At 38.9% G+C, this 23180-nt stretch overlaps 1 protein-coding gene across 1 annotated transcript; it reads right to left on the bottom strand.

The window, feature by feature from the left end:
* Positions 1–146: 146 nt before the first annotated feature.
* Positions 147–22857, bottom strand: GYG2 (glycogenin 2). The gene is made up of 10 exons (XM_007431421.3): positions 22672–22857; positions 20801–20934; positions 14749–14890; positions 10548–10722; positions 9623–9785; positions 8150–8276; positions 4527–4740; positions 2135–2275; positions 1266–1370; positions 147–647 (listed from the first exon to the last, which is right to left on the bottom strand). Exons 2-10 carry the CDS (start codon positions 20805–20807, stop codon positions 489–491), a joined length of 1233 nt encoding a protein of 410 aa, XP_007431483.1. The 5' UTR covers positions 20808–20934; positions 22672–22857; the 3' UTR covers positions 147–488.
* Positions 22858–23180: the final 323 nt, after the last annotated feature.

The raw sequence follows: 23180 nt of genomic DNA on the forward strand, positions 1-23180 counted from the left end.
ACCTGGAGACTATATTTGAATTGTGCCCCTATGTGTGTTTATTAGCGCTGCTGTAACTCTTTGAGTGTTTCACTTTTAAGTCTTTTACTTTCAAGTCTTTTATACCCTCCTCCATACAGAATCAAGTAGGGAGTACGTATTTGATCTGAGTATATAAAACCATTCTTTATTGATTCAGATTAATTTTCCAGTTACAAAATTTACAGGATTCAAGACTGTGGAGGTTATTCCTAAGCTAAATAAGGTTCTGGACAAGTTGAACCAAAGTTTGACTCAGCAAAAGGAAGTTTTAAAAGCACCATGCATTTCATTCTCTGAGACTAAACACTGCCAAATACATATACAGCTGTGCTTGCAAGTACAGTCATATCAGAAAATCTATTTTTGCTTAAATTTCCTTTTCACCAAAGCAAAAGATCTAATCCTGAAGGTTTTGCATGCATTGAAAATGTAAACAGATCAGCTGCAATAAGGATCAAAAAGAACACCTATAATAAAAAGGCATCTAACTTCTTCTTAATGTTTTCAAAAGCATCCTTCCCCAGATAATCAATATGGCCTTCCTCCCATTTTCTTCGTTCATCCGCACTTGATTCCTTTGGCTCTGGTTGAACAGCAACCTCTGCAACAGAGCTGGTAAACTCATTCTAGAAGAACAAATGAAAGGCATCTCAGATATTCAGTGTTACTCTCTTAATAATATTAATAGCTACAGCCAGAAAACTAGATTCAAGCTTTGCATAATGCAAGCAGCTGAATTTGCAGGTCTCTGAGTAACTAAGTCATTTGCAATGCAGGACTACAGAAGCTAAGCTGACTCAAGCAACATCAATAAGAGTACTGGAGTAGAAACAGGCACTGATTCTTCATCACGTGACAAACTTAAGCAAGCCATTCTTTTGACTCTTAACCATCAAATATTCCTCTATGTCTGTAGTGGAACAGCAGAATAAAAAAAATATTCGCTGTAAAGGCATATCATAATGTACTGATTTATTTAATTTATTAAATCAATTTATATGGTTGCCCATCTTGTGAACATGATTCTGCAGCTAACAGCACATTAAAATAATAAAAAACAGTATCAACAAAGGATTAAAAAACAAAACAAAAACCTTGAGTGGTCACCAAGGGTAAACCTAGACAAAACAGCCACCAAAAACCTCTCCATGGGCCATACAGCATATATATATGTTTTTAAAAGCATCCTTCCCCAGATAATCAATATGGCCTTCCTCCCATTTTCTTCGTTCATCTGTACTTACTGTTACCAGTGTCTGCTGAGGAACAGGCTGAACAGAGAACTCTGTGAAGGACTTGCTTGGTTCAACAATATCCTCTTCAAGGCTGCACTCAGCTTTCTTTACAGCCTGAATAAAATAAAAATGCAGGCTTTAATTGCACTCTAAGAGGGGAAAAACAACTTTTATTACAGCCCACCTGGATCATGCTCCATACTCCTAAATACTATTATGGTCTAAATATTTTACCTTAATATTGCACTTGCTGACTTCAAGTAATCATAAAAGATAAAAGGAATACTGACAATTAGCCTTCTTTGTTGAAATAAATATTTTTGTATGCCACTGAATAAAGTACAAGAATATCGATCGACTGGTATGCCATGTTCAACAACAAGCACTTCTATTGTTGGAATCTCAGACATGTTCAACTAAAAAATCATTCTTTTTAAAAAGGGCCCTCCAAACCCTAAACATCTTGTGATATGGAACTCAAAAGCACAGATACCATGACTGTAGAATTAGTTTCTCTGGATTTCTATATCTTGTTCAAAGTCCAAGGGGGAGATGGAAGTTGTTTCCAAGTAAAATATGCATACCCCCCATTGTTATTAAGTAAACAAAGAATGCTTTTGTAGTAGAAAGCTACTATTTTTAAAAGGCATTTCATTGGAAGTCATTTCCAACTGCAAACCTAATTCAGTGAGATGGTTTGAAAAGGAAACATCTGTTGTTTTTTAAGAAAAGTTAAACATATACATTAAACTACGCATATTTAATCTGAAAATATACTGATATTTTCAATCTGTGAAAATGACATCTTTACAAACATTTGGAAGCATCTTCCAAATGTCTACAACTATTTAAAATAACAATAATAAAAATACACTCACAATATTATTTTTGGCAGATAACTCACAGGGTGGATTTACAACAGATTCTGAGATACATTCTGCATTTGTTGAGGCTGGCAAAGAATTATTAATAAGAGGATTTTCTCTTTCAGATGTCTGCTCATCATTGTTCATGTTGGGCTGTAACAGAAATTTTTATAAAAATGAAGTTCTTCAAAAGAGAAAATGTCTAAGCTTGTACTGTATTTATTTAAATATTTTACCTCTGTATGTTATTTCTGCTTCTAACTTTATTCATTTATTTACTACAATTTATATGCTGCTCAATCCAAACAAGGCTCTATGCAGATTGCAAAATAATACAGAGATTGCAGTGAAAAATAACATCAAAATATAACAGTAACAACATTCCTATTCATAATCACGCTGAGAAATGGTGCTGTCAGTAAATCACCTAGTGCAAGAATAGCAACCCACTACTTTACCAGTCTCCAAAGGTATTCTGAAATAGTCCATTTTTAATTGCTTTTCTGAATGCCAGCAGGACTGGTGCTGAACTGAATACCTGGAGTGGACCAACTAAATAGGTCCTTTTCCCCTGCAGAGGTCAGAGGCATTGGTCAGCTCTACAGCAATCAATGATCTGACCATAACAATGTTAAAGATGGATACTCCGACATTCTCCTGTACAATTTGCTGGTACAATCTAGAATCCATTGTTCCCTCAGTGATTGTGAGCCATCTGGGTCTTGAGGCTGCAAAGCAACCCCAAACTATAATATTCCCACCACTACATTTCATGATTGGGATGAGGGTTTTATCAGAATGCAGAGTTTAATTTTAGCCAAACATTAATTAATACATTACTGTTGACATGCATTAATGTCAGAACATTCCACTTTTATATCATCTATTTACAGAACATTGTTCCAACAGTCTACTAGACCATCCAGGAAATCTATAGCAAACTTGAAGCAATCTGCTTTCTGGAAAACAAGGTTTCTTCCTTGCATGCACACCACTCTTGTTCACAGTTTTCCTTATAGTGGACTCATGACATTAAACAATGCAAGAGTGGCTTCCAAACTTTCACTGTTACCCTAGGGTTCTTTGTGACCCCCCTCCACAAATATTGTACACTTGTGGTGATTTTTGTTGGTGAACCACTTTTAGGAACAGCAACACTGGTGTTGCATTTTCTCCATTTGTACACCATCTGACATGGCAATGATTTTGTATCCCTTTCAGGCTCATGAACATTAACAGCACATTATTTAAGACCCACAGATATCTCCTGATGGGATCATAATTCACTTCCATTATCCTGTGTCATAAAGAGCAGACTCCAATGGTGGCAGTCAACATATATATATATTTTTAATATGAGAGACCACTCAAACTCACACCTGTCATCTTACTGATTGGAACAATTGATTTAACTTATTCCCTTACGAGTGCTAGTTATCCTAGAACTTCACAAACTTTGAAGCACAACAAAGGCAGTGAGCATTGGCTTGATGTGTTCAGTAAAGATGTGACACAGTACACAAGACCATGCTAGAATGTTACATTAGTTCTGCTTTAAAAGGTATTTATACATGAATGGATGCGCCTCAAATGCCTTGACCAAGAGCTCCTTTTTCCCATTCCATTAGTTCACAATTTCAAAAATGGTACACTACAAGAGACTGTCTTTTGAGAAATTTTCCTAAATCTCCTTCAGGAAACTTAACCATCAGCCTGAAGTGGGCAGGGTAATATGAATAATCTGAAAGGATGCGGGGAGGGAAAGGAGGTATATGGAAAAGAAAGGACAGCCACAGCCACTGCATACATTCAGCTCCTGACATGTTTCTGGACAGCTGACATATGTTTCTGTCATAAATATTTATTCTGGCCTAAAACCATAATAACTATCTTTTTTTCTTTTTGGGGGGGGGGGGTACCCTCAAGTCCATCTTGGCTCTGGCAACTGCCTGGACAAGTCTCTGCAGTTTTCCTGGCAAGAATTTCAGAACTGGTTTGCCCTTGCCTGCTTCCTAGGATTGAGAGAGAAGGACTGGCCCAAGGTCACCCAGCTGGATTTGTGCCTAAGGCAGAACTAGAACTCACGGTCTCCTGGTTCCTAGCCTGGTGCCTTAACCACTACACCAAGCTGGCTCTACTTATTTACTTGTATTTGGGTGGAAGTAAATTCACTGTGTTAAAATGCACATTCATTTTTATAAACAAAAGTTTCAGGACAATGTTAATTCCAATTCTTAATTATAATAAAGTACAAACACTTCTGAAGAACTAAATGTGGTTTATGATTGTTGTAATGTAAGCACCTTCTGAACACAATCTAAGTCAGACCTCATACATAATGATCATCTCTCATATCATTAAGTCAGTCAATCCTTCCTACTAGCCCCAACCCTAACCATTTTACCTCCTCTTGCTGGATTGGAGGCTCTTGCAGTTTTTCCAGTAATGGCAATATACTGGACCTGTATATTATCCACCAAAGTTCTAGGAATGGCAGCTGATTTTCTGATACAGGAGTTGAATCATTCTGTGTAACTGTTCTTGTCTGGGGATTGTACTTGTAGTTCCAGGGCTTTGCTGGTCCCAAAAAATGAATCACCTTCGTATCTTTACCAAAACTGGGGACAAAAAATGTAAAACAATGTTGCTTCAGTTCAATGTCTGGCATAAGACCACCACTTCAATTCTTGACATGCAGGTAGTCCTTGCATAACAACAGTAATTGGGACCAGAATTTCCATTGCTAATGAAATGATCATAAAGTGTGATGTCACATGACTGCATCACTTAGTGATGGCAATTCTGGCAGTCCCCATTGCTGTCGTTAAGCAAGGATTGTAGGTCATTAAGCGAGGACCTCACGTGGCTGCGACTTGCCACTTCCTGTAGGCTTCCAACAAACAAAGTCAATAGAGAAGCTGGCAGGAAGTCGCAAGTCCCAGGCGGCTCGCAAGCAGGCTGGTGGGCAGATAAGTGCTACAGAGTGTGGTTGGGCAGGGGCGGGTGTGTGCTGTGACACCACACTAATGTGGCCAGCAGGGGAAGGGGTGCTACGGCAGTGCTCGAGTGCAGCCGAGTGTGGAGGGGGTGGTGTGACTCAGTGTGAGTGTGGGCGGGGGAGGGGGTGGTGCATCGCAGCACAAGTGTGGGTGGAAGAGGTGGTGCTGCGGCACTGCTTGAGTACAGCCAGGCAAGAGAAGGGATGCTATGAGTGTGGCCAAGTGAGGGAGTGGTGTGGCACTGCGTGACTACAGCCGGGCAAGGGAGGGTGTAGTGCAGTGCTGAGTGAGTGGGGAGGTGGTGCTGCAACACTGCTCAAGTGCAGCCAGGCAGAGGAGGGGTTGGTGCAGTGCTGTGACAGCGTGGCCAAGCAAGGTGTATGCTATGGAGTGCGGGCAGGGGGGTGTTATGAGTGGGCGCTACGGAGTATGAGATCCCTGGGATCTCGTACTCCATAGCAGGCTTCTTGGGAGAAAAAGCGGTAGAAGTGACTTACGGGAGCAACTTGCAACCTTCCCTGCTGGCTTCTCCATTGACTTTGGTTATAGTAAGCTGGCAGGGACAGTCACAAATGGCAGTCATATGATTACAGGATGCTGCAACGATTGTAAGTGTGAGCCAATTACCAAGTGCCTGAATCACAATCACATGACCATGGGGATGCTGCAACGGCTGGAACTTCGAGGACCAGTCATAAGTACCACTCATTCAATGGCTGGAACTTCAAGGACCAGTCATAAGTACCACTCACTCATCACAACTTTGAATAGTCACTGAATAAGTGTTCATTAACCGAGAACTACCTATACAACGTTTTCAACTCTGCAATTATATGACAGCACTTTTAATTAATTAATTAGTACTACTTTTGCCAGCTTTTCAGATTAAAAATATATCCCAGTGGCTTACAACAATTAAAATTCAATACACAATGTAGTACATAAGTGAAAATATGTCAAGTCTTGCCTTTGCGATAAAAAACTGAAAACGAAATCAAGACACGCAACATAAGGAAATAAAGGACGGGGGGAACGAAATCACTTTGCCAATGCCAGTACAAAATGACAAAACGCTGAGGAGGCATTTATAATTAGTTTGTGCCACATTGGTCTTCCTTTGCTAGAGTTCTTTCTGAGATAGACACTGTAACTTTCAAGCATCCTTTGATCCTATGAAGACTGCAAGAGCTAACCTTCAATTTACTTTTGCAGTGTCAGGGCAACAAAGTGTTCTTGCTATAGGAAAAGGGAAAAGCAAGTTCCCCATAAGTATCTTTTTCAGGCCCAAAGCTGGTTTATTTCTCCCTACCATGGTATTCTTCCTTGAAGGTTAAGATACAAGCTTCCGTTAATTAATAAATACAGAAGCCCTGCTCCTGCTCAAAGGGAGATGCAAATCCCTTGGAACTGTTCATTAGAAATTGGAGGCTAAACCAGTTTATGCTGGGAAGAAATGCAAGAGCTGTTAGAAGGTGGGCAAGATAAGGCAGTTTTGCAGAAAGGCGTATGTCAAGGAACTGCATTAACTTGATTTCAGCCACTGCACATTGTTTGATGCCATAATTCATAATGACAGGAAACACTTTACTCAAGCCATTTTAAATACCTAAAGCAGCTGCAAATGTAAACATTTTCCAACACTTCATTCACTACATGGGTGATTGATAACTAGGCTTTATAGGCTCTAGACATTCCAACATAAAGCATAAAGCAAGTTAAAGTACTGGAAGCCTGGTGAAGATTTTGGATTTTCAGGTGATCAAAACGTGGATTGCCTTAGTTGCTTTTATTCTGCATGTACTGTTGTCTAATGAGTAACGATGTTTTAAATTTTGCATTCATGGTGGAAATATTACTGATTCTGGATTACAAAGGCATGATGACTGATACTGATGACTCTGAGCTTTGGTTTCTGTCTAACTGAAGCTTAGAGTCAAATAACTACACAAGGTAAGGAAATATATATTTATGTGTGTGCATGTGTATGTACGATAGACATATAATAGGATACAATGGAAAGAAGAAGCAAAAACAGAATACGCACGAACACACAGACACACACACTTCCTAAGAAGCATCTGAAAGGATTGCTGATAACAAAAGGCCAAGAACCAAGTGTTGGGAAACATGTCAGAATGCAGGACACATTTAAAATTTAAACACATAAATTAAATCTTCCATCGTTAGAGTTAAGACTTAGATGGAAGATATTTGTGTAGTGATTATCAAGAAAAGGGGCTTTATTTTTTTAAAAAAGATATCTAATTAGCACCATAAACCTACTGCTTCTGGCCAAATATTACCTAGCCCAGTATTGTGTTTCTAAAAGCAGAAAACCAGAAAGAGACACGCCTTCATGTCTCAAAGAACCTTGCTTTGCTATTTATCAATATTTGCTTTCAGAGATGGAAACTCTGTTCAAGCATTCATTGGAATATATTGAGAACAAAAACTTGGCAGAGAATGAGGCTGCACAGCAGTCCTGCCTCTCTCCTACCCCAGTGACCGGTCACTGGACTTTTAGAGTTAAATTAATGTTTATCAATGATTATAAAGAATTATTATTTGCTGATTGTTAAGACCAGGCCTCCCTTGATACTACTTGATGGAAACAAGTAGTATTGCACTTTTATCCTGCTTTTGGGCTTCCCATAGACATCTGGTTGATCACGGTAGGAGTCTGAAGTTGGTCTACACAGGTCTTTCATCAAATCCAGCAAGGTTGTTCCTCTGTTCTTATACATGTCATTTCATTAACAACAGATTACTATGACCTGAACATATCTATTAATAGTAATAATACGACAGAAGAAGACAATGTTTTCAGTAGAGCTAATTATATCCTAAAAGTGGTATGTGTCTGAAAGTGCATGTAACTGATATAAAGACAGAAGGTCTGCACCTATCAATTACCATGTGATATGTATGAGGTTAGGGTTCGATGCCAGCTATAAGAAAGAGAAATCTGTGAAAAAAGTGAACTGCTTATCCCTGGATTATCAATAAACAAAAACATTTTAGTACTTACTGCTGGAAAGCAGGAGCATATGTATAGACAGTGCTGCTGCTTAGATTATAGATAAATGGCAAGTGTTTATTAATATCTTTGGTTGCCCAGCTGCTGAAAAAACTGTTTAACAATCCCTGATCACCTCCTAAAGAATAAAAAGAGCATATGGAAAATTCAAACACTTATTAATGGGAACAACAGCCTTTCCCAACCCAGTATTATCCACAGGTATAGACTTCAACACCCATAATATTCCACAGAGTTGCAATCCAACACATACGATGGCAATTGGTTTGAAGAAAAAAGAAGTATGACATCAAAGCTTAGTCTTTAAACCCAGATTAACTATGATGTTGTACAACAATAAATCTAAATTTCTCCATCCAGACACAAGGCATGCCTGGAAACCAAAATCAAATAAATGGTAATAATGTCTAGCTCAATTGTTTGGGAACATACCTATATAAAATACCAAGCACTTTTCATACAAATTAACATGCCCTATCATTTGGCTCTTGATGACAGATAAACTGGCAAAAAAAAAGTTGATCATCTATGAATTATATGTTTGACTTTCATAGGGCTGACTGTCACTACAGTTCATGTTCAGGAAAAAAATATTAGATGTACTGTGGGTCAGAGATTTACACTGTATTGTGTTATTATGCATCACAAATATAATCTTAGTACATAATCTGTAAAAACTTTCCTTTATTATTGTAGAAAACATGATTGGCTGGTCCACCCACTACACTTTTCTCTAAATGGTTGTAATTACAGTCCAATACTTAACTATACTGGGTAGTGTTAATCTTTTAAAAATCAGTATACCCTTAAAATGGTAAAAGCTTAATAACTGTTAATATAATAGTCACATGTATTTGAGAATCTAAAAAATTACATTTGCAAAAAGACAGCAAAACAGCTAAGATAATTGCGTGCATAAATCAATTCCTTGTTCCAACATAGCTCACCTAGTAAAAACAGCAAGACAAGATAAAGATCAAATTTGAGCAAGGTGTGAGCAAAAAGCAAAATCACAAAAGTGAGCAAGATAAATGTATGTTAAAACTTCAATGTGATAAAATTGTTAAAAACACCTTTACATACTGCCATTTCAATATCATTTAAAAATAGTCTGAGAGCTAAAAACTGTAATACAGCTGCCCTCAAAAATATTATTTGTATATAAGAATTCCAAAGTATTCTCCTCCTTCCCTACTCAACTAGCAGTACCCAAACCAGGAATACGTTTAAAAAGTGACACCCGGATAAAAGAAACATGCCACTAGATATAAGAATGGAGGACCTGTATATATAACAATTAATTTTAGCAGCAGCTGCTATTTTGCCTTTGGTTGTTAGAGCCAGCTGGTTCTAGATTTAAATTTCAGGAGAATTTTTTAATGAACTTTCATCAAAATTTCAGATCCTTAAAAGAAGTTTGTCAATAACTTCACGCCAGGGAGAGGACCAGGTCCCGAGACTTACCATCAAAGCTACCATGTTCATTGGCAAATTGAAGGAGATGTTTGAAGGTTTTCAAAGAAGGTTGGAAAACAAAGACACCACTGTTAAAGCAGTCTGGCCAACCGGGATCTGGAGCTGCTGAGAATTCTTCCCGCTCAAAAAGTTCATCAACATTGCAAAGCACCTAGAAAGATCGTGAAAATCTGAATCAGTCAATTCTTGCTATAGATAAGTCAGTGATTCAAGAACCTTTATTGATCCCACTTACTATTCTATCTTCTACTATTAGTGAGTCTGCTTTGGCTCTGCAGCACCAATGTAAACACACTAAGATGTGGGAATGTCTTCATACACTCCTTTAACATAGCAAATACATTCTATCATAGTTTCAGAATCAAACATTCTTCAGCCTTGCATGTTTTTTATAGTTGCATTGTAATTCTAATGAGAGCCAGTTTGGTGTAGTGGTTAAGGCATCAGGCTAAAAACCAGGAGACTGTGAGTTCTAGTCCCGCCTTAGGCACAAAGCCAGCTGGGTGACCTTGGACCAGTCCCTCCCTCTCAGTGCTAGAAAGGAGGCAGTGGCAAATCACTTCCAAATAACCTTGCCAAGAAAACTGCAAGGACTAGTCCAGGCAGTCGCCAGGAGTCAACACTGACTCAAAGGCACCATTTAAAAAAAAAAGTAACTCTACCAACTATGCAGGCTATCGCTTATTTTAGGCAATAATTAGAGATTTGTTTTTCAAGTGTACAGGTATTATTCATACATTTATGTACTCATATTTACAAACTTAAATAAATATATTTTTTCTGAGTCTAAATCTCCTGAGCGCAAGTTCCATAACAAACAGGAAGAAGTTGCCTGCAAGTGAAAAATTTTTTTCACAGTTGATTCTTATGGCAAAATCTTCCAGCTTGTCATTTCTGACACCCCTGCCCTTACCAATGTATCTGCATCCATGAAGACACATTTGCTATACTGAGTAAGAGTCCAGCAATGCAGTTTGGTAAAAGTTACACCCAGTTCCAGCCTCTTCAGCAGAGTCAAGTGCATCAAGTCATTGCTGTCAATTTCTTTAACATCAACCACAGAGTCAAAGATGGTCCTGAGGGCAGCCCTGTCAAAGCAAGTAAAATCATGAATCCTACAGTCTCTCTTTTTATAATATATGCAGTGCAGTAGAGAATTAAAAAAATTGAACTGAAACAACAGCTTAATCTTTAATTATTAAGTAATAACTATACAAGGTAAGCAAATATATATTTATGTTTGTGCATGTGTGTGTACAATAGACATATAATAGGATACAATGGAAATAAGAAGCAAAACACACACACACACACACACTTCCTAAGATGCATCTGAAAGGACTGCCGATAACAACAGGCCAAGAACCAAGTGTCAGGAAACACGTAAAATCAGAATGCAGGACACATTTAAAATCTAAACACATAAATTAAATCTTCCATCATTAGAGTTAAGACTTCATCAATATTAGCTTTAATTCAAGTGTTTGCATCACTAGCGAAGTGATTTCAAGATGAAAGATATTTGGGTAGTGATTATCAAGAAAAGGGGCTTTTTTTAAAAAAAAGATATCTAATTAGCACCAAATATTACCTCGCCCAGTATCCTATGTCTAAAAGCAGAAAACCAGAAAGAGACACACCTTCATGTCTCAAAGAGCCTTGCTTTGCTATTTATCAATATTTGCTTTCAGAGACAGAAACCCTGTTCAAGCATTCATTGGAATATATTGAGAACAAAAACTTGGCAGAGAATGAAGCTGTGCAGCAGCCCTGCCTCTCTCGTACCCCAGTGACCGGTCACTGGACCTTCAGAATCCCTGGCTTTTGGCTGCTGCTGCTGCTGAGCACCAGGTCAGCCTGTAATTAAGCTTCTCTTCTTATGAGTACTATTATATATATGGAAAGAGAGCGTGACTGACCCAAAGTCACCCAGGTGGTTTTCATGCCTAAGGGAGGCCTAGAACACCAAGTCTCCTTGTTTCTAGGCCAGCACCTTAATCACTACATCAAACTGGCTCTCTTATTTGAGATTTAATTATGGATTAACGGGCTCATCTAATGTGCATTATCAAGGCCTGGATGGGCATGAAGGGGGAGTTTCATTCTTGGAAATTTGCCTGTCTGGATTTCAGGTGCAGCAGTAGCCGAGACTTCAAGACAGGGGTGGGGAAATAGGTACGATCATCTGGGACATTCTAGTGGCTTTCAGATAACTGGATGTGAGACCCTGCTTGCAAAGTTGCGCTCTAGGGATTGGTTGGGATTGTTGCCCCTGTACCAGCCTCCCTACGTTGGGGGTGTGATCTGGATTTTAGGAAGATTACCTTTACTCCCTTGTTATGGACAGATCACTTTCTGGTTGCCTTGCAGTGTTCTAATGCTGCCCTCACCACAGGGAGGTCGGACCTATTTGATCAGTCCACCACATGCCTGATGGACCTAGCAGAATTTCACAGACAACTTGGGGTTTTTCCTGAAGGTCTGGAGTACAGTTCAACTCAAAGCCTTGGTTGCCGCTTGAAAGAGGGAGGCAGCAGCTTGGGATCAAATTGTGCCTATGTGGCCAATCTTTGCTCACAGAGCCCAGAATTCCCCCTGGTTTACAGAGGAACTCCAGATAATGAAACCTGGAGTGCCCCTGGAGTAGGATGAGGAGTGCATCCAACCAAACATGAGTATGAGCCTCTATTAAGGACTACCTTGTGATAATAAGGGTGGCAAAACATTATTTTTCCACCCTTATTGCATCCATCCAGCAGCCTTGCTTAGGGTGACCCTCCTTTGGAAGAATGGAGCCAGAAATGTACTTGCAGGGTTGCTGTGAGGAACATCGTTGCATCTGTTGGATAAAATTGCTCAGATCCACTCCAAGCTGGACTCTGCTTTCTGGCAGACCTCATGGAATTGACTGAGGTGTGGTCTGCCTGTGTTACCAGGATGAGCTTGATCCTGTTGGTCCTGAGGAAGTGGATAGGGCTAGCTGGGGCTTTGCAGGGGATATGTGGCTGGGTCCAGGTGGTGAATTCATCCTTGAGAGAGGGTACTCATGCTTAATGAGGCAATGGTCTATCCTCTCCTTAAAAAACCTTCTCTGGACCCTACCATACTGGACAATTTTCATCCAATATGGTGCTTGTGCTACAGCTTCAGAGAGCCTTGGAGGAAGTGGATCATGTGGACCCTTTCAATCAGGTTTCAGGGCTGGGTATGGATCCTAGACAGCATTGACTGTACGTGTGGATGACCCCTGGTATGAGTGTGATCGGGGTGGTATATTCATCATGGTTCTCCTTGATCTCCCAGTGGCGTTTGATACAAAAATCATGGTATCCTTCCAGATCAGCTTAGGTGGTTGGGGATAGGGGGCAGGGTGTTGCAGTGGTTCTCCTTCCTTCCTTCCAGGACTAGCTGGTGGGCAGTGCTAACAGTGCTAACAGTGCGCAGACATCTAGTCCAGTTCCTCTTCTTTGTTGGGCCCCTCAGGGATCTGTGCTCACACTGTTCCGATTTAACATCTATGTGAAGCTGCTGACTGAAGTCATTTGCCAACATGGGTACCATCAGTACGTTGATGATACTGCCATCAATAGATGCTGCTGGATTTCTTTCTTGGTGCCTGGAGGCTTTAAGTGTCTAGATGGGTAAGAAAAGGCTTCAGCTCAACCCTAACAAGACTAAGTAGCTTTGGGTTTGCTCGCCCACACTCCAGTTTGGTGGTTTTCCATATTTAGTTCTTGATGGGGTAGCACTGCCCAAGACAGAACCGATGCACAATTTGGGAATCCTCCTGGGCTTGCAGCTCCTGTTGGAAAAACAAGTAGCAGCCATGGCCAAGAGGGGTTTTGCACAAATCCATCTTGTGTGCCTAATTAATCCCTTCATGGATCAGAAGGTGCTACTCATGGTCACTCATACCTGGTCACCTCCTAGGTGGAGTTCTGCAATGCACTCTACATGGGTCTGCCTTGAAGGTTACTTGGTTACTGGACCAACAACTGGTCCAGAATGTGGCAGTGTGGGGTGTTTGGGGTATACCTCAGTATATCCAAGTTATACCACTGCTCCATGAGCTGCACTGGCTCCCAGGTACAATTCAAGGTGCTGGTTGTCATGCTGGTTATTTGCAGGACTGCCTGATTCTTTCTACTCATCCCACTAGTTCTGACAGGGTAGGCATGTTCCAGGTCCCCTCTATTAAAGAGTGCCACGTAGTAGGACCCAGGAAGTGTTCTTTCTGTTGTAGCACCTGGTCTCTGGAACACCTAATTCTCTAAGATTCATGGGGTTCTGACTCTGCTAACATTTTGTTAAGTCTATGAAGATCTGAAAGTTCCCTCAGGCATGGGGTCTGGATGTTAGGTGAGCCTGTTACTGTGGTTTTATGCTTTTTGGGATTTAAGTTGGGTTTGTCCTTGACCACTATTATTTCATTATCATGCAGAGATGCAAGAGCAGATCACATCATTTTCTTCCAAGCTTGAGCATTCAGGCACATTCAGAGAGATATCTGAACAGGGGTACAGTGTTCCATTATTTGTCATTCTATTTCTAATGTTTAAAGGTGCCAGGACTTAGACAGCAGAAGCAGAATGGAAGATCTGCCAAATAAAAGGAAACCGTCAAAACAAGGGCTGACTTTTGTCACCGATTCTCTAGTTTGCCCATACGCCATGCTAATTTGAAAACTTCCTTAGTTGCTTTCCCCCACTAAACTTGGTATTTTAGCCTCTTCCAACAGAGGTTGTAAGTAGGAAATGTGTAGAGATAGAAGATTGAACAGAAGTTGAGACATACGATTGTAAGTATTTTTAAAAATGGTATCCAAGGCTATATATTAAAAGAAAAGTTAGGAATTGTTAAGGCTGACAAAACATGTCCAGAGTTACTCTGCGCACCTTACATGTTCTAACCATTATTTGCTTACAGTTCTAGACACAAAATGGTTGAAATATAGGGTCATCGGTAGAAAGCAGCTGAAGGTAATTAAAGCCTTAGGATTTTGATTTCAGCCACAAAAGTTTTAATTACCTTGGCTGGGAATTAAGGTACATATTCAGCAAGCATTTGCTATTTTGTAACCGGATAACAGAATGCAATGGGAGATGTGTCCTTACCTCATTGCCCTGGAGACTTGAGGTGTAATTAGTATTGCCAGTCTTCTAGATGTTCTATAATTTCTCAAGGATTGTCCAAGAACCAGAGCTCCATGGCAATAAACATCATTAGTGGCAAGAGTCACAAAAGCCTGGTCTGTCACTGGAAAAAAAGCATTTGCAGTGACCATTTCATACAGATTTGGCTGGACGACTGCATATCTCATCCCACTATGCAGGACAGGTGCAATTTTAGCAAAAACCCATGGTAGATTTCTTCTAGCAAATAAGATTATTATGTTGGCTATGTGAGCACTGTACAGCATACAGCACTATCCCCCACATTTGTTTTTCCAGAGAAAAATATGGAGAAGTACTGTTGCTGTTTTGGGGGGGCAGTATATACTCTATTTAAACACCGCACTGGTGTCAACATCCTATGAATGAAAAAAATGCTAACACAAGATTTAAGCTTATGCCTCCCTACTAAATATTAAGTATAACACATGATGTGGATTCTGTATACACTTACATGTGCCCAGGCAATTTGATTGTATTGATTATGAGCCAGGCACATTGACTAAACAAACCTTATTCAAATACAGGTTATTATTCAAAATCTCAGAAATGCTGGCATTCCAGACACATATTTCCACAATCTGTGTTTTGCTTGCTGCTAGTCAGAGACTAACAGAGCTCACAGATTCCATATTGTTCTGGACAAAATGGTCCAATTGGGAGAAATGCTAACAAATAAATAAAAGTCTCTGCTGCTGTTCACATACCACTGCTACAAATCTGAATTAAGGAAAACTATACATTCCTCCACTAATTAAACTGAGAGCAATTTTTCTGACAATGAAAGAATTTGGCGTTGCATATCTTATTCTGAGTCACCACCCAGAAAGTTGGGAAAAAAATACTGAAATCTTGAAATTTTACCCATCCTTCTGTATCACATAATATTGGACCATCACCATGATTCTAAATTAAACAGCCCTCTCTTGTTCTTAATAATTTGCCTTTTGTTAAAGCATTCCAATGAAGTTACTTTTCACAGTTCACAATGTACCCATTGGTACCTTGTCTAAGCCACGTTGAGTACACTGTCCAGAGTTCTTCAATACTTTGAAGGATTGGTTTTTATAACTGTCCTTAACTTCTTTCTTGCCCTGTCTTGGAATTTACTTACCATTTTGCTTAGATATTGGATATACAACCTGAACCCTCTACAAAGCTTTTTGTAAACCCCTGATCACAATGCTGTTGCCAACAATGTAACTTAAACTTAAACATGAGATACTGCTAATTAAGATACTGAGAAAATTGTAATTATATTTGATGATTATTTTATTTCAAACTAACTCATTTGAGAGTCTGGGGCCTTAATAATGGTTTAGCCTCCATTTAATCTTTCCAGCAATGTCAACAGAGTTCTGAAATGAAAAAAAAAATGATTGAAAACAGAACAAACATATTTACTCTTTCTGCACAACATGTGTTTTGAGCCATTTGGTTGCACAAATATTCCAAGATTCTAAAGCAGGAAGGCCATGGATAGCCGTGGGTTGGGACAATGATGTGAGAAGCTATTTCATGTAAGTGGATATACCCAGGACCTTTCATCTTTTTCTTGGGGTTTTGGAGAGGCAAAAAAAAATTGGGGATTCCAATGTGGGGGTTTTTTTTGTTTTTGTTTTAGGAAAAAGAGATTAAATTTATTTTAAAGCTACAATTTACATGTGATTTATACTTTAATACTGCCAATTTTCAACTATGTGGCCAAAGGGGGCTTCAAGAGATGCAAAAAAGTACCACCACATGCAAGTTGTAAATTTAACTTTCCACAAGTTAAAGATGAAATCCTTTATATTCCCCTCTTTCTGACACAAATGATTATGTACTATTGCACTATTCATTTTTTAATTTTTAATTTTATTCTTTCTTTTTTAAGATATATTAATTCTATCCCACATCTCCATTTCCCTGGTTGTTGAACTATCCAATCCTCTTATTGTTTCTATTCCTGATTTAGGCTATTAATGGTTAGCAGGCCAACACAGTGTTTAGAATAGCTTTCCATAATCTAGTAATTAGCCTATATCTGTTGGATTACATCTTCCATCATTCTTAGCACTGCCATATAGGTTGAGGATTATGGAAAACATAGTCCACCAGCCATAACAAACAAGCTATTGTCACATTTCAAATTAGTCATGTCTTGTAACCCATAGTCTTGTTAGTGTGCACTTAAACTACACCTTAAAACTTTAGTAATACTATTCTAAATTAAGTTTCTCATTTATGGTAAGTACAAATACTTCCATGAGCTAATGATTTTCAACTACTTGCAAGTCTGACTGAACTAATAAAAAGAAATGACTCCCTTGAGCCAAGGTTAACTCCTGGATATGTCATGTTGTTTTCTTGGTAAAAATAAGATTTGCCATTGCCTTCTGGAAAACTGTTATTAACTTTCCAGCCTAACTTATAGTCCTGGTATTTCCTGAGAGTCTCCTATCCAACTAATAACCAGAAGTGATCCTGATCAGCTTTTTAGTAGCCAAGCTTGGTTTAGGTGTTATCACTTGCTGTAATTATAAACTAAGGGACTTGCAACTAGCAATCTGAAGTATCTATTTCCTAATGTACCAAAACTACAAGACCCCAAGAAAGATTTGTGAGTCCTATTTTTGCTTATTTTTAAAATGGTCCCATCAAATTTCTTCTGCATTTTAAAATTCTTTTTCAACTTGATAAAAAAGATAGCGATTTTGACTTGTTTTTCAAATATAAAACTTATGGATGGAATTAGGGATTCTTATACTTGTTTTAGTTACCAGTTAAGGTCCATGGGTAAATATCTTTATTATTATTTTAATCAATCTATGAAGCAACATCCTCTAGCACAGTTATAAAATGAGCTCAACTATGCTACTAAAATTAATCTAAAGAAAAAGAAAGATTCGGGGGGAAAACAAAAATCTTTTTCACAAGGGAAAAGGTCTTTGGGAAATTGGAAGACAAGATTTCAACACACTTTAGATCATTTTTATTTTGAAAGATTCTTTTTAGATGGTCCTTTGATATCATTTTAAATCCATGGTTATTCTACAGTTCTATATTCTACTATGTGTAGCAGCTCTTTCTTCATGAAAGGGAGCAGCTGTATCAGGGAGGCTATATGAAAAGCAACAGACACTGGCCTGTACAAAAAGGTTGAACTCTTGTTTGTACAAAGTAATACCAAGGTTATAATGTAACTGAGTAGACCAGAGTATCATCATTCTGTACTGGGCAACACACATCATGGCTGCCTTGGTTACCATTGTCATGGAGGTAATAAAGTACAATTTGGATTGGTTAAGGACCCACCAATCTGAATTGACAGTAAGAAAGTCAGTAAGAAAGATTATTGGTCAGAAACTCTGGCCAGAATTTTCAAACAAGAAAAGATAATTGCAGGGTATCAACTGAAATGCTGATAAGGGAAAATAAATGAGTTCTATGGATGAAGGGAGTGGGAAATCTGCTCCTCTTCTAAATACTCTACTGAGAAAAAAATTAAAATTCAAAACTAGTATCTAAGATGGCAAAAACTTGAAGCAAGCAGCAGGACCCATCTTCTGAAAGGTTTGAGAAGACACCTGACCAAAAAGAGCTTCAGCATATTAAGACCTGAAAAGGAAATCTCTCTAGAAGCCAGAGGCAATAAAAAGAGCTGAAAACAAAGGAAGAGTATTCTGCAGAGTCTATTCTAGTTATTTGGGATTTCAATAGGATGATGTTCAGAGAAACCTGATCTGAGGAAAACACCAGTCAGTCTTCAACTAGGGAAAATTATCTCAAGTAAGAGGAATGGAATTTGATCACATTAAATCTAAGTATAGTTAAGGAGTACTTACTATTTAAAATGTGTGCTTTATTCCCTCTTCTAAGTGTTTCCCCTAATAATCATTATAAATCTGTTTAGAAAGTTATCTATAGTGGGATCATCAGTCTCATGCCCATACCATAGGACCAGGCTCCTGAGGTTCTGCAAGCTTTAAAGAGTTTATGACATTAGCCAGGGTAGAGATTTGAAAACTGCATTCAAAATAGTAGTAGGAAGTTCCCCAAAACCGTGTTTCAAGATTCTAACAGAAAGAAAAATAACACAGGATTTCTCCGTTTGTGATAGTAATTGTGAGATTTTGCACAGCAATCTTTTACAGGTGATGATTAGACTGTGGTCATCTTTCACAGGGCCTAATCTGGGTCTTAAAAACAACCTGTCCATCAAAAGACCACTCCTCTAAGATTCCTAGAAGTTCTTCACCTGGAGTCCTTCTGGCTCACTAAGATTGATGACACATGAAAGAACTAGTAAAAAACAATTAGGATACAAGTTAGGAAGGCTGTGCAATTTTTCAAAGAGGTACACTGAGTTAAATAAGACTCAAGCAAAGCTGCTCCTCAAAGATACTCTGAGAATCAATGAAAGTCTTTTGCATCCAAGAGTGAATAGTCATACTGCTTCATTTCACTTCTTGACTTCACCAGCAATTCCAATAACTGGAGAAAAATTCTACACATGGACACATGGAAGAATCTTCCACCTATTAGAATGAGAACTGTATTGTCTCCTCCCCTTGTAGAGGAGAATCATGTGATGCAACTGAGGCAAAACCAGGTCCCTTCATACAGGCCTATTAACTTTTCTGTATGAAATAAGCAAAATTTAAAACTGATAATCTGGGCTGAGTTACATACAAAATATTGTTTCTCTCTCTTTTTTTTTTACCAGAACTAATTACTCACTTGGAATTCTCAAATATTCTGTTACTCTAGCACAGCTTATTCCTTGAGCTTCTGCTGCATAGTAGGTCATTTGTTTTATTTTTTGTAACAGATGCCTTAATTTTAAGCTTTTTTAAAAATCACAAAATAAATGTTCACAAAAACAATCATCTTAATATGTCCACATTTCCATGCCTTTTATTATTATTGCTGCACATTTTAATAGCATGCATATATCATTCACACTATAAAGTTATTTTCACTGTCTCATTTTTATATTTTGGTTTTCAATCCCTTTTTATATTTCTGTAACATTAGTCACTTTGAGAATTCTCTGAATGGAAAGGCAGGATGTATACTGAATAAACAAATATACTAATATACCATTTTTATAATATGGTTCCTCTGTGCTGGCATAAGAGATGGCCCCATTTTGTTATGGTAAAAATTGACCTATTTTAGATCTGGCCTATTTTAAAAAGATGCAAATAAAACCATTATTATTTCATTCTTCAAATTTCTCCTTTGAAATGGATGTTTAAATCTTTAATATTATGAACCAAAGCAAAGCATATAATTTCCCTGCAGCATTTGCAAAAAATGTTCAGCTACTGTAAATAGATGTTTACTTCTGAAAACAGATGTTGCTCATCAAACAACATTTAATATGTAAAGACAAAATACTTCATTACAGACAATTTTTGATTTTGCCAATTCCAGACTATAGTTGAGCTAATAATGTCTAGCATAAAATTACAGGCAGAATATAAAATTTATCTCAAAATGGATAATTTAGAAATCTAACCAGATTTGCCATTTCTGTGAGGCAAAATAAACAAGCTAATATAAGCTCAGCAAATTATGTCTTTTTTACATAAAATATGTTTGGGGCTGCTTTGTTGATACAGAAGCAAGATTAATAAATAATTCTACTCATGTGTACTCAGAAGTAAACTCTTAGTTAATTGTGCCCCCCCCCCAGGAATTATTCTAATACACATTTTTTTAAAAAAATCAATTACTCTTTAAAAGATTAAAATATTGTTCAAATAAACCCCTTTCACATGTCTGAAACCAATCCCACAACAGCAACATCTGTAATTTTATTTGTGCTGTGGGTATTCAGTAACAAAATGCACACACAATAAAATGCATTCTTTGCTTTCTTATATATCAATAGGTAATATATTGCAGAAATGTTGAAATTGCACCTAGAAACTAATAAAACTCCCAGAAGGAAAAATATCAGAGAACAAAGAACAAAAGGAGAGAGTGGGGGTGGGAATCCACTTACCAGGCATCTTTTCAACTGGTAGTAGAGTAACGCGTAAAGTCAAAGGGCATTCCTTAATACCACAACTCCCTCCTTATTTTTAGCAGGTCCTCCTCAGACAAAAAACAGCCAGTTGGGATTCGTTTTTTTATTTCCTGTTGAAGACAAGTGAATTAACATTGATATATTCTCCAGTGTTTCAGATTTAAGACTTTGACCACATACACTGTCCCTAAAATCTTTAGGACAGGAAAAGTAAAAAAAAACAAAAAAAAGATTTTTCTTTTCTAATTCCCTTGTGTTTTATAAGTCCCTAACCCTTCCCCTTCCTTTTGGGGGAAAAAAAGAGAAATCCTCAGAGGTTCAACACAAAGCAAAACTTAAGGCCACCCTAATGCATACACCCCTCCATTCCCTTTTGCCAGCAAAAGGAGGGTCCAACAAGTAGTTTCATGTTCCCTTCTTCAAATTCCCTAGCAAAATATTAACTATTTAAGAGACATAAGCATTCACTATTTATTTGCATTATAGGGTGGGAGGTAGTCAGTGAAAAGCAAAGGCCACTATTAACGAAGTTAAAATGATCATACAATAGCAGGACAATAGATTTATTTGGACTTCTGCTGACACAGGCATTTGTTCTTCAAAGATGATGCCATAACAAAAGTATAACTGTAAACATATTACATTTCAGCTATAAGGCATAATCCTATGCACATGGAATTGTAGGACAAAGAGCTCAGTGGACTTATTTCTGAATAAACACTTCCAAGACAGAAATATTCAGGTTGGGGGATAAATCTGCTTATCTGGATAAAAGGATCTAGTTTCGTGAGACAGGACTGTAGTCCTTCTTTAAAGACCAACTTCCTAATCCAAATGGTGGCTCTGAATACATTTTCTTTCAGCGGCATAATAGGTAAGGAATGTGGTTTACTAACTGCTATGTCCCATTCTTTGGAAGGTGGACTTATATTAGTTCTGCATATGCTAATCACTTTTTACTGTACAGTATTGCAATTTCACTGGGCCTGACTTAAAAGACAACCTGGAAACTTCAGCTCAAGTCCTTGTTGGGCTATCCCAATTGCAGCCATTTGCACGAGTTAACAAAACCCAGATTCTGACATGGTTTTGGACCAGGTTATTTGAAAGGCAGCCTAAACCTGCACAAAGTTTGTGGTCTGCTAAGATCTGAAGTGAATGTCCTACTCAGGGGTCTGCCATTAAAATTACCAAAATCCTTTCTCCGCATTGGTCCCTGCTCCATAGAATGTTCTCGCAAGAGTGACAGAGTTGGTTCCATCTTTTAATAGGATATATATTTTAGCTTAATGGTTCATAATTATATATTCCCCCTCCTCACAATTATATACACACGCTGCTTTCATTTAAATTTTTGGGTTGGCTGGCTTAACTGCTTCAGTTTACCTTTGTTTAAAACGGATGCATTTTTATAGATAGTCTTCATACTGAAGATCTTTGGGGAAGCTTAGGGATGCCTAAAATCGTTTGCTATCTTTAGGTTGCCATTAAACACATTAAAAACAAAAAAAACGTTTTCTGCAACAGGCAGACGCAAGCAGCCGTCTCTCCGGAATTGATTAACAGAGGTGAGATGACTCTTGGAAGTTGGCAAAAAAGAGAGAGGGAGGAAAAGTACTATTAGCAAAGCGTGGCTCTATCTTAAGACTCCAACGCGTTTTCTTCCTTGTAGGGAGACCCTCCTCAGCCAACCTGAGCCAAGCCTTCCTCCTCCTCTCTCCTCCTCCTCCTCCTCCCCTGCCCTGCCGCAGCACAATTCCTCCTCCCGCCCCTCGTGCAAGAACAAGCTGGCGTTCAAACACGCTCCCCTTCCTCCTTCCCAGTTCCAGTCAAGGTGCAACACCAACCGCGCCAAGGGAAGCCAAACTTGGGAGGCGACGCCGGGCTCCTGCGCCCTCTTCAAGTCCTCCAGCCGCCCTTGGGACTCCATACACAGCTGAGCCAACGAGCAGCTTCGCCTCGATCGCCGCCGCGGCCACCCGACAGGGCGACAGCAACCTTCGCTGCGCCAGCCCAAGGAGCGGGCGAGGCTTCCCCCTCATTGGCCCGGGCGGCGGCTCCTCCTCCGGCTGCGCGGCACCGATGCCCTGCGGTGTCAGTCACGGGGAGGAATTCTCGCGCCGCGCCAGACTCTTGCAGCAGGGCAGAGCGGTTCCTCTCGGTGGAAGGAGAAAGCAGCGGGGATCTCTCCCTATCCCAGCGTTTCTCAACCTTGGCACCTTAAAGACGTGTGGACTTCGATTCCCAGAATTCCCCAGCCACATGGGGGAATTCTGGGAGTTGAAATCCACAGTCTTCAAGTTGCCAAGGTTGAGAAACACTGCTCTACCCATACAAGGACAGAACCTATTTTCGG

Source organism: Python bivittatus, unplaced genomic scaffold, assembly GCF_059951505.1.
Source record: "Python bivittatus isolate LINGU-HERP-01145 unplaced genomic scaffold, Pbiv_v1 ctg000350_np1212, whole genome shotgun sequence".
NCBI lineage: Eukaryota > Metazoa > Chordata > Lepidosauria > Squamata > Pythonidae > Python > Python bivittatus.